Raw genomic sequence first — 12,582 nt, 5'->3', positions numbered from 1 at the left:
CCAGGAAACCATCAACAGAAGGCATTATGGTAAATGAACAGAAGAAAAAGTACCCAGCAGGAGGCCCACCCTTGGCAGTTTTGGTATAATTATTGCACACCACCACAGGTTTCACACAGCCTCAAAAGGACCAGAACCCAGTGACAGAAGCCAGTCTGATCCTTGGCAATATCTCCAGATTAGCTACCCAGCTCTGTCATGGCTTTCTCCGTCACCTTCCGGAGCGAGACATCTTCTTTTGAATCCAAAAACTACCTCACGTGGGACTCCAAGATTCTACACATATCTTTTGGGGCATATTCCTGGGAGAGCAAAGGTACAAAAAAGTACTCTGATTTCTCCCTTCCTGCAAACTAAAAGCATTTATTCATCTTTGGCACTAGCTGCTAGTTCCTAAAGGGGAATTTTTCTTTCTTGCTCACATCACAAGGGGACCTTGACTCTGTTTCATGCTCTCTGCCTGCTCAAGATCCATCAATAAGTGTCAAGATCTGGATCATCTGCATTAAAATATGCATTGAAAGAATTGTAAAAGATGTTCACTAAGTGCATACATCTCCCCAGGAGATCACTATGAATTGCCCTAGTTTAAAAAAAAAAAAAGGAAAAAATTATTTTGCTTTTTATTCAGCTTTCCTATAAAGACCCACACAAACATATTATTCAGTTAAACCAAATATATGGTCTCATCTGCAAAACCAACCAACTGTAAAAGCAGAGAAATGCTTTTATTCCCCTTCTCTTTAACACTAGCCATTATCCATAACAACATGTAGTTAAAACTAATACAAATAATATGGATTTCTGAGGACATGCTGATCTCCAAGAGGAATTAATTTGCCAAAAGAATGTTGTACTTAAAGAGATTCATCCACTGTGCTGCTGGACAATCCAAATACATTAAATACTATATTCCCTTTATCCTGACCAATAATCATAGAATGGTTTGGATTGGAAGGGACCTTCAAAGGTCATCTAGTCCAATCCCCCTACACTGAGTAGGGACACTACTGATCCACTAGATCAGGTTGCTCAGAGCCTTGTGGAGGCTGATCTTGAATATTTCCAGGGACGGGGCCTCAGACACCTCCCTGGGCAACCTGTTCCAGTGTTCCATCACTCTCATGGTGCAGAACTTGTTCCTAACATCCAATCTAAATCTTCTCCTCTCTCATTTCAAACTGTTGCCCATTGTCCTATCACTGCAGGCCTTTGCGAACAGTCCCTCTGCAGTCTTCTTGTAGCTCCCTTCGGGTACTGGAAGGCTGCTATTAGGTCTTCCTGGAGCATTCTCTTCTCCAGGCTGAACAACCCCAGCTCCCTCAGCCTGTTGATTCTACAGCTAAAGCACATCATCCATAAGGATCAAAATCACATCTTTCGTTTACGCCTAAGGAGCATTGTCAATGTCTGGCCCTGACATGATTTATTACAGGGAGTTGAGCCTATTAGTTGGCCAAATTCACTATGTACTTCTTTGAGCTCTTGAAGAGGAATATAAAGAAGAAGATACTACAAAACATGACAGAAGGGTTTACAAATTCAGCCACAGTGTATTTCAAAAGAAAAGCTTGCCCACAAAATCGGTGCCATAATAGCAAGCTATCAGTGTTCCAAAGGTCTATGACATTAAAGTTATTTTTCAGCTGAAGTTTGTGTGACTGATTTACCAAGTTCTTTAGCTAAACATTTCTCTTTCTGGCTGCTTAAACACACAAACTGAAACCTCCATATCTCCTTTCATTTGCATGTTGCTCCCCACTTTTTTCCTCACCAGCTGACTAATGAAATTACTGGGCTATCAATAGGAAGAGGGTGAGATGTAGTGGTTAGAGCACAAAATAAGAAACAAGGCCCTTGGATTACATATCAAGCTCTGCCCTGATTTGCGCTGTAAGCTTAGGAAAGTAATTGAGGGATCAGCACTGGCTTTTGATGCAAAGATCCAACTGCCTCTGCAATCAATTTACATTCCCCCATACGAGCACAGGTCATGAAAGCTCATTACTTGCCATAAATTATCTAAGATTATACAAGTTTTGAGGAATTTTCCCTAGTAATATGAAAACGCACACACTGAAATAATGCAGGCATGAATGTTAAATGTTACCTGTTCAAGTTCAGGGAAAATTGGTGAGCAGTTCAATGCTTCCAAGTCTGCTGGGATCCAGCTCATATTCCAGGCTTACTTGTCTTTGATTTCCCTTCATCCTTTATCAATACAGCTGAGAGCTCTACTGTACAGTGATGTTTTGGTAGATCTAGGTTGGACATCAGGAAGAAGTTCTTTACAATGAGAGTGGCAAAATACTGGAACCAGTTGCCCAGGGATGTTGTTGAAGTCCCATCCCTGGAGACATTCAAGATCAGACTCGATGGGCAGCCTGATCTAGTTGGAGGTGTTCCAGCTGCCTGCAGGGAGGTTGGAGAAGATGACCTTTGAGAGTCTTTTCCAACCCAGTGCAATCTGTGAAGCTGTATTTTTTTTATTACTTGCAGAATTCCCATACTGTCAATGGAAGAGGCAAAATGTTTCAAAAAGTAGAAATGTCCAAATGCACACAATGCAGCATGCTGGCAGAAATGTCATTTGTTAATATTTAGTAGGCAAGGAAGTACCTTTGGACAAAGAATGATACAAAAACATTATCATTATCAACTTGCTTGTCCCTGTAGAATCACAGAACGGTCGGGGTTGGAAGACCTCTAAGAGGTCATCCAGTCCAACCCCCCTGCCAAAGCAGAATCACCAAGGGCAGGTCACACAGGAATTCATCCAGATGTGTTTGAAAGTCTCCAAAGACTGAGACTCCACAACCTCTCTGTGCAGCCTGTTCCAGTGCTCTGGCACCCTCACAGTAAAGAAGTTTTGCTTCATATTGAGATGCAACCTCCTATGTTCTAGCTTATACCCATTGTTCCTTGTCCTATCACTGGGCACCACTAAAGAAGCCTGGCACCTTCAACTTGACACCCACCCCTCAGATATTGATAGACATCGATCAGATCCCCTCTCAGCCTTCTCTTCTAGAGACTAAACAGCTCCAGGGCTCTCAGTCTTTCTTCACAGCAGAGATGTTCAAGTCCCCCAATCATCCTTGTAGCTCTCCATTGGACTCTCTCCAGCAGATCCCTGTCTCTCTTGAACTGGGGAGCCCAAAATTGCACACAGTATGTTTCTACATATGAGAAAACTTCTACTAATCCAAGCCACTAGAGGTATTGCAGTTACTCATCTAGATGAACTGGACCATTCCTGCTCTGTTACATTCATTACAGAATGTAATGTGACAGAATTTTCTTCCCTGTAGTCTCTAAACAAAACTTTCCAATAATAATAATAGTAACTAAAAATGCTGCTGAAAATTTTTCGAATGACTGCCAGTGGAGAAAAAGTTTCCCTAAAAATTAATTTATTTGCCTTTTTGGAAGTTCTTTTTACCAGTCCCAGCCCCTCACTTTCTCCATACTTAATCAGCTTTCAGATGTGGTTTAATAAAGTGGATGAAGCCAGGAACAATGAGCAGCAGAGGCTGAACAGGATGCATAGCTGATGCTCACTGCCAGCAACCAACACATCACCAAACGTGCAGCCAGCCCTGGAGCACAGCAACACCCACCTGTACTTAATGGCTGTTAGCAAATCAAATCCTCCGTGGAACATGCATTGAATTAAGCTCCTAATTACTAGTTTCACCTGAAATGCTTTGACTGCTGTTAAAACATTGAGAAATGATAACATAACAGAAGCTCTCAGGAAATGTTCTTCTTCACACTCAGATTATCGATTCTGCTGAGGAGCAGCAAAGGAACAAGAGCTCCAGCCTTAACTTAGGCAGACCTGCCTCTCAATTAACAACAGCAAACATTTTAGCCACAACAGGAGACAACATCCATCACCCCTGAAGAATGCCTCAATTAACACAACCAGAGACCTCCTTGGGTTGAACGCAGCATTTAAGAGAGAATTCATGAGCTCTCTAATTTATGATAGGTTATTGGATAATTCTTGTTAATTATAGCCACACAATGTCAAAATTAATGATTTTCCCACCCTCTTTCAACTTGAAAATGAATTCATAACTTCTCTCAAGGCTCAAAAGATGTGCAATTAATATTGTCAGCAAGCATTTCACAAAAGAGATTTGTTAAAGGCAGGCGTGTGGACACAATTAGTGTATCAATTAATGTTACTGTTACTTGATCTATAAATTATTGAAAAACTCATAACTACTGCAAGGAAACAAAGCAAATCCACTCCCTGTCAATGAAATAAGCTCCTGACTGTGCCCATCTTTCATTACTCTCTAGATCAGATTTGAATTTTGCTGGAATCCATGAATCTTAGCTATGTAATCAGAAAAATAAATGGACCTATACCATTCTGATAGCTTGAAACGGCTCATTAGAGTGATGATGATTTAATTGTTGCTAGCTGATCACAGTGGAGAGAATAACTCTTGGAATCACAGAATGGCTCAGGCTGAAAGGGACCTCACAGATCATCTACTCCAACCTCACTGCCATGGGCAGGGACACCTCTCAACTAGCCTCAGATGCTCAAGGCCTCATCCAACCTGGCTTTGAACACCCCCAGGCAGGAGACATCCACAACCTCCCCAGGCAACCTGTTCCAGAGTCTCACCACCCTCATGCTGAAGAACTTCTTCCTGAGCTCCAGTCTAACCCTGCTCTCCCTCAGCTTCAAACCATTCCCCCTTGTCCTATTGCTAGACACCCTGATGAAAAGTCCCTCTGCAGCCTTCCTGTAGGACCCCTTCAGGTACTAGAAGGCAGCTCTAAGGTCCCCCTGGAGTCTTCTCTTCTCCAGGATGAACACCCCCAGCTCCCTCAGCCTATCCTCATAGCAGAGGTGCTCCAGCCCTTGGATCATCTTTGTGGCCTCCCTTGGACTCTCTCCAACAGCTCTGTGTCCTCCTTATGATGGGGACACCAGAACTGGAGACAGGATTGGAGGTGGGGCCTCAGCAGAGCAAAGTAAAGGGGCAGAACTACAATGGACTCTTAAAGAAATCTCCTGTCATAGCTCACAGCATTCATTAATTTCAACTGAAGTTCCAGTCTGGAAATGAACCTGTAAAAACTGCACTCAGATTTCTCTGTATCAGCAAAAATTTAACTTTCACATCAACCAGAAACCTCCATCCCACTCTCAAATTTTGCAATGATTAGTGCAAAGATTAAATTCAAATGAGGTCTAAGAAACCCAAAACAGGACTTAATAGACACCTAGGGTAAAAATGGAAAATGACAAAATAGAACCTTGTTTAAAGGCTGCTTATCCCCAAAGGCTTTTAAACTAACTAGGTATCTGCTGTTTGATCTTAGTATGTCTAGAGATTTGCTTCTGGGGATGCAAAGGTTTTCCTTTATATATATAGTTAGACAGGCTCCAGTCTCTCATTAGTTTAAAAGGAAATAGATGTGACTCTGCCAGAGGCCCAGTCTGATACATGTGAACGGTCCTGGAGCCTCCTTTTAATTGGTAGTCAAGACAGTTAAAATGGGACACTTAAGCTTTTTGCTCTCCTGATCCCGAGAGGATCAAACTCAGGTCTCCTTCTCCAGGAAAGCAGTGCAGAATTCCGTACCTGGCATTAAGCAGCCCCCTGAGCCGAGCCTGTTCTCGCTGTCCCTCCTCAGACCCAGCTTCAGAACCTGTATGTCCATGCAGTCACAGAATTGTTTCAGCTGGAAAAAATGACCTTTAGGATCATCAAGTCCAACCACCATTTAACCCTCCCACATCTGGTGCCAGCCAGAAGAAAGCACCCAACTGAGAGCGGTGAGAACACACCTAGCTCTGGTAGAGGCACAGCACACATCACACCCTCTCCAAACTCCACATTTCTACTGGCCAGTTAGGGAAATCCCTGCCTTGGCTGCCTGCCTACTATGAAATCTGTTTCCAGAAGCCACGTGCTTCCCACACATGCCACTGGAACCCCACTATATATGAGAAACTCACCCCTGGGTATCCTTGGCATCAGAGATTTTTATGCTGATTGTCAACATGCCTCAATTCCTCTTTGTGTCTTGCACTTATTTTTAAAAGTCCCTGTCATTTTGATAACTGCCTCAAAAGTCATAACTATAGAGCACATAACAAGAGATCACAGGATGTTAGGGGTTGGAAGGGACCTCTGGAGATTTCCCTGTCCAACCCCCTGCCAGAGCCATGGAATCTAGCGCAGGTTACACAGGAACACATGCAGACTGGGCTGGAAAGTCTCCAGAGAAGGAGACTCCACAACCTCTCTGGGGAGCCCGTTCTTGTGCTCTGTGACCCTCACAGTGAAGAAGTTCCTCCTCATGTTGATGTGGAAGCTGTAGTTTACATCCATTGCCCCCATCACAAGTGAGTAGAGGCTGTCCCTTCCTTCCTGACACCCAGCCCTCAGATATTTATGGACATTGGTTAGATCCCCTCTCAGTCTTTTTCTCTCCAGACCACACAGCCCCAGGTCTCTCAGCCTCTCCTGACAAGGCAGTGCCCCAGTCCCTTAAATCATCCTTGTAGCCCTCCATCGGACCCTCTCTAGCAGATCCCTGTCCCTCTGGAACTGGGAGCCCAAAACTGGACGCAATATTTCAGGTGAGGTTTCAGTAGGGCAGAGTAGAGGGGCAGAAGAACCTCCCTCCTTCTGCTGGTCACACCCTTAATACACCCCAGGATCCCACTGGCCTTCTTGGCCAATCCCTAGACCTGCTGGACACACTTTTCTTATGCCCCCCCAGGATGCCCACTTGGCCATAAGAGCTCATTGCTGCCCCATGGATAACTTGATGTCCACCACGACTCCTAGGTCCTACTCCATGGGGCTGCTCTCCAGCAGGTCACCTCCCAGCCTGTACTGGTGCCATTTTTTTATTCCCTCCCAGGGGCAGAACTCTGGGATGCCTTTGCAAAAGAAAAAAAAAATCCTAAGCTTCCAATAGAAGCATTCCTGAATTTAAATGCAAGATGGAGGAATCAAATCCCTACAAAAGTCTCCTGGCCTCTGCCCCACAAGCAGATGCAGATCTGCATTCCAATTTGGTAGCCTGCCTCACCTCCTTACTGACCTCCCATTTCACTTCTCCCCTTCCATTTTGCAAGGAGGGATATTCCAAGGCAGTTATCAGCGTGGATTCAACGTCGATGCAACACATTTCCCCCAAAGAGGTTTCTAAATCAATTTTAATTCCAATAGGCTCAAGCAAATGCTTTCAATTTGATTCAGTAATCCATATACACTTATAAAATGGCTTTTCCCCTATGTATTACAAGACAAACATGGTTTATGTTTTTAACAATGTTAGCTAATAAAAAATTCTAATTTCCTATCCTGAGTGGTACAAAGAGGTAATTTTTATTCACCTCTCAATGAACCAGATGACATAAACAAATGCAATAAAATCAGCTTCTAAGAGCATTATTTGAATCATTAATTCTCTAAATGCTTTTTAAAGAATATATGATTTTGGCATGATCCCCCCCCCAAAGTAAAAAAAAAAAACAAAAAAAAAAAAACAAAACAAAACAATAAAAAGAGACAAACAAACATCCATAAAGTCCTACAACAGAGCTTTCTAAATCTCCTGAGAATTTTTTGTGAGTTCCTTTTAGAGAGCAGCATAGAACCTCTTCAAAATGCCTTTTAAAATCTGAGCAAGTTCTCAAACACAGTGATGACACCACAGTTACTCACAGGTATCAGCCAAGAACGGCATCAAGCTTAGAGCTGAAGGTGGGCAATGGCAGAAATAGCATCACCTCTAACAGCATCCAGTGTGCTCTAAGCTCATACAATGGAATAAAGCACAGAAAGGAGGGCTGTGGAGTTCAGGGTGAAACACAGGTCCTCAGCTGGTAAGGATCTTCAGAGTACATGGAGGAAGCAGCGAGAATTTGGAGAGGAAGGGAGGTGCTTGGCTCACTTCTGTTTTCATAACTCTGTCTTCAAGTCAGTTAAAACCCCAACCCCCTTGCTGGGAGGATAAGCTGGTAGTATTTCTAGAGCCTATCAAATTCTGGATCCACCAGATCAATATTGACTGAATAAAAGGCAAAATCAGCACTTGCTTTTTTAACAGCCTATTTCAAAGATTATCCAGGGTGGTAACATTCACATACAGAATTTCAATTTCACACAGAATCACAGAATGTTAGGGGCTGGAAGGGACCTCAAAAGATCATGCAGTCCAACCCCCCTGCCAGAGCAGGATTACCCTGGGCAGGTTACACAGGAATGTATCCAGGCAGGTTTTGAAAGATTCTACAATCTCTCTGGGCAGCTTGCTCCAGGGCTCTGGCACCCTCACAGGGAAAAAGTTTTCCCTTCTGTTCCCGTGGCACATCCTCTGCTGTAGCTTGCACCCACTGCCCCTTGTCCTAATCACTGAGCAGAGCCTGGCTCTGTCCTCCTGACACTGCCCTGCACATCTTTATCAACATGACTGAGGTCACCCCTTAGTCTCCTCCTCTCCAAGCTGAAGAGCCCCAGGCTCCCTCAGCCTGTCCTCATAAGAGAGATGTTCCACTGCCTTCAGCATCTTCGTGGCTCTGTACTGGACTCTTTCAAGCAGTTCCCTGAGGTCCTTCTTGAACTGAGAGTGCCAGAACTGGACACAACATTCCAGATGCAGCCTCACCAGGGCAGAGTAGAGGGGCAGGAGAACCTCTCCCAGTTTACTAACCACAGCCCTTCTAATCCACCCCAGAATGCCATTGGCCTTCTTGGCCACAAGGACACATTGATGCCTCATGGTCATCCTCCTTTTCACCAGGAGTCTCAGGTTCCTTTTCCCTACTCTACTCTCCAACAAGTCCCTCCCCAACCTAATCTGACATCACCATATTAACACTGAAGTTATCACATCAGAGTTCGGCAGCTGCAATTCTACTTAAACGGCAGCTTCTGAGAGGATTTTGTGTGTAAATTATGGTACTAACTACAGTGGTAACAGTGTTGGAACAGAATATTGTCTTACAAACCAGCTCTGATGGCAAGGGAGAGAGGCTGAAGAGTTGACTGTGGCTAGACTATGGCTGTAAAAACACTGTGGCTAATGAGAAACATTTCAATAATCTCTTGTAAGAGAATTGCTCTGCATGTGACTACACAAAGAGCTTCAATGTTCCCGACACATAGAAGAAATACTTGGTAAAATCTGTAACTTTGAGGAGCTTTAGTATCATTTGCCCCACCTGCCACAGAAACTATTCCCTGTCACACGAAAGCAGCAATCTGTGCCAAGGAGCCTAAAAGCAGGTATAAGAAATAACAGAAGAACTTCAAACACACCTCTCACCTCACTGCAGGGAGTAAGTCCATCCCAGGAGCAGGACTTTGCATTCACACTCACTGAATACCATGAGGCTCCTCCTGGACTTTCCTCTGACCTGTCCAGGTTATGAAATTGTTTGCTTAGCTAACGATGTTACAGTGCCTTTAACTCAAGGTAGGCACCATGCCTGTACAGGTCACATCAAGGGAATTTCTTTCTGGCCATTGTACTTCAAGAAGAGCAGCTTGCATTTATGTAACAGAATCACAGAACCACACACAGAATGGTCTGGCTTGGAAGGGACCTCCAAAGGTCATCTAGTCCCAACCCCTCTGTACTCAGCAGGGGCATCCTCAACTAGATCAGGTTGCCCAGAGTCCTGTTGAACCTCACCTTGAATACTTCCAGGGATGGGGCCCCAACCACCTCTCCAGGCAACCTGTTCCAGTGTTCCATTACCCTCACAGTAAAGAACTTGTTCCTAACATCTACTCTTCTCTAGTTTGAAGCCACATTTCATCATGGTTTATATCACTATTCCTTACAAATCTTTGGAATTAAGCTTTGTGTTATTTCAACACTTGAAGTAAGAAACTCTATCCTTACACATACACAGAGAGAGTGCTAAGGATTTAGCTGACACTACACAGAAGACTTTTTGTGAGATCAGGAATGAGCCCTGACCTGTGTTCTAACTCCATACTAATCCTCATCCCCTTTCAGACACCTCAGATCTTCAGCCTGGGATTCATCTATGGGACAGACTTACTGCTCTTTCTCAGCTCAGTGCTGTGACTGCAGCTGGCAGGGGAAGGACCAGAATGTGGGTAACACAGTGAAGGAGGCTCCTCTCTGCTCTGGATGGAAATGGTTGCATGGCTATTGCCCAACTACAGCAAAACCTGACTCATCGGAAATACACTAGAGGTGAAATTTCTGTTTATAAAGCAAAGACTGATTTCTTGGGACTACTCAGTTCTGTTGCATAATCAAAGTCATTGATTAGTAGAAACCTCATGTTAGTGCTTGCTACCTGTCACTGCTTGCAGTTAATGAACTTAGGGGAAAAGGAAGAGAAAAGAACCTCCTTGTTTTGCACATGTCCATCATTCACACTATCCAGAGGAAGGTCCATTTGTTGAAATACATAGAATCACTAAGGCTGCAAAAGACCTTCAAGATCATTGAGTCCAGCCATAACCCAACTACCATGACCACTAAACCATGTCCTCAAATGCCACATCTACAGTTCCTTACACCTCCAGGAATGGGCAACCTGTTCCAACCCCTCACCACTCTCTCAGTGGAGAAGTTTTCCTAATATCCAATCCAAACCTCCCCTGGCACAACTTAAGCCCTCATCCTATCACTGATTACTTGGGAAAAGAGACCAACACCAGCTTCAGGCAAACCTCCTTTCAGGTACCTGTAGAGAGCAGTAAGATCTCCCCTCAGCCTTCTCTTCTGCAGACTAAACCACCCCAGCTCCTGCAGGTACTTCTCGTATGATGCCCTCCAAACCCCTCACCAGCCTCATTGCTCTTCTCTGGACATGCTCCAGCACCTCAGTGTCTTTCCTATCCTGTGGTGCCCAGAACTGAACATAGTGCTCAAGCTGTGGCCTTACCAGGGTTGAATACAGAGGCACCATCACTTCCCCACTTCAGTTTTGATCCAGTCCAGGATTCTGTTGGCCCTCTTGGCCACCTGGGCACACCCTGGCTCACGTTCAGCTGTGTGTCTGTGTGTGTGCAAACCCATCTAATTCAGTGACAAGGAAATGGGCCACCAAGTTTCCTTTGACTTTCCTTAGGTGGGATTTGAACAGCACACAGGGTCTGAACTGCACACCCTGTCTGTGTAAAGCCTTCAGTGTCCTGCCAGGTCTTTGGACGGCTGGATGTGATCAGATGCACTCAGACTTGCACATTCAACACACAAGATTAATTTTGGAGATGTGCCACTGCTGTGCACTGTCCCCTCCAGTTCTGCAGATACTTGTACATGCTGCAGGGAGCTCTGATCGCTGCCACAGAACATATTTTATACCTCTTCTCAGCAGTAAAGGTAATTCTTAGACTTTCCATTTGGGAGATAGAATCAGATTTTGTGCAGAGAAGCTTTCAGTTATTGTGATTTATGAAAATGTTTGGAGAAGTTTGTATGCTGAATATTTTATTAATATAAACATTAAGTTCCTACAAGAGTTTGCTGCTTCCAAAAGTCTCACCCTCCAGCAGAAGAAACAACATAGGACACATCAAAAAGATGTTATCCCTTTTTGCAAAGAACTGACAGTTTTTCATTTCCTGCCTGCCCCCAAATACTGAATGATGATCCAACTAAACCATTTTGCTTTCCTGACTTGCCTTCAACATCTCAGATCACATTCCCATTCACATCAATCCCTTGGTTTTGCCTTTCCAAACTACAGCTTTTTTATCTTACAGGAATCATTTTTCACTTGTGTGTTTAGGCCTAAAGTAATCATAAAGATTCTAAATCATTTTCCTAATCAGCTGCTGAAAGATTTTTAATTGCTGGGGTTTTTTTTTAAGACTAATAAAAAGATTTCTGGTACATAAGCCAGAGCCAACAGAAGACCTTAATTATTGGTTTGCTAAAATCACTGCAATAAAAGGTACAGCTGCCTAGAAGTTGAATAAGTTATTTAGCAGCTATTTAATATATATATAGAGAGAGTAAAAATTCATGAACTGTAATACATAAATTCCTTTTACATCCTAAATATATTTCAATAAGATATAATTTTTAATGTCAGAGAACCAAATGCCATGTTCCCACACCAGACTTCCACTGAGCACACAGATAACAGCAGAATCACAGATGCTGCACACAAGGTGACTGATGTAGGACAAAATACATAGGAATAAAGAGAAATGAGTCACTACCTTTCTTTTTGGAGTCTTTCTTTGTGCTGGTTTTCACAGCCACTTGAAGTTCTGTCTCAGTTGACATCCTATATCCTTAGTCCTCTTCACACAGATCCAGGATCTCGGTCAGGCTCATTTAGAACGTCTCTCCAAGAGAATAATTCAGCCTTTCAGACACTGTAACCCAAACAGTTCATCTCATTCACTCCTTTCGAGTGCTGTTAAAGAAGGAAACAAAAAGTAAAGGTCATGGTCTGGGCTTAAAACAGGAAAAACTAAACAAACAAAAAAAACCCAACAACAAACTAACACAGAAACCCCACCCGACAAACAAAAAGCAAAACCAACCACAAAAAGCACAACTCAAGCTATAACAAAACCCAGCAAACTATTGCAA

General features: G+C 43.5%; 1 protein-coding gene across 4 annotated transcripts in view; it reads right to left on the bottom strand.

Annotated features, from left to right (window-relative positions):
- The window catches only part of DAB1 (DAB adaptor protein 1), a 140,888-nt gene extending 128,618 nt beyond the window's left edge, over positions 1–12,270 (bottom strand). For all 4 annotated transcript variants that reach the window (XM_054384372.1, XM_054384373.1, XM_054384374.1 and 1 more), the window contains exon 1: positions 12,204–12,270. In XM_054384372.1, the coding sequence (XP_054240347.1) occupies positions 12,204–12,270 (67 nt within the window). The remainder of the gene's footprint in view (positions 1–12,203) is intronic.
- Between the last annotated feature and the right edge of the window lie 312 nt (positions 12,271–12,582).

The sequence above is a fragment of the Indicator indicator genome, chromosome 10, assembly GCF_027791375.1.
Source record: "Indicator indicator isolate 239-I01 chromosome 10, UM_Iind_1.1, whole genome shotgun sequence".
Classification (NCBI taxonomy): domain Eukaryota; kingdom Metazoa; phylum Chordata; class Aves; order Piciformes; family Indicatoridae; genus Indicator; species Indicator indicator.
The sequence above is the reverse complement of the archived record's forward strand: the minus strand, read 5'-3'. Positions and strand labels throughout refer to the sequence as shown.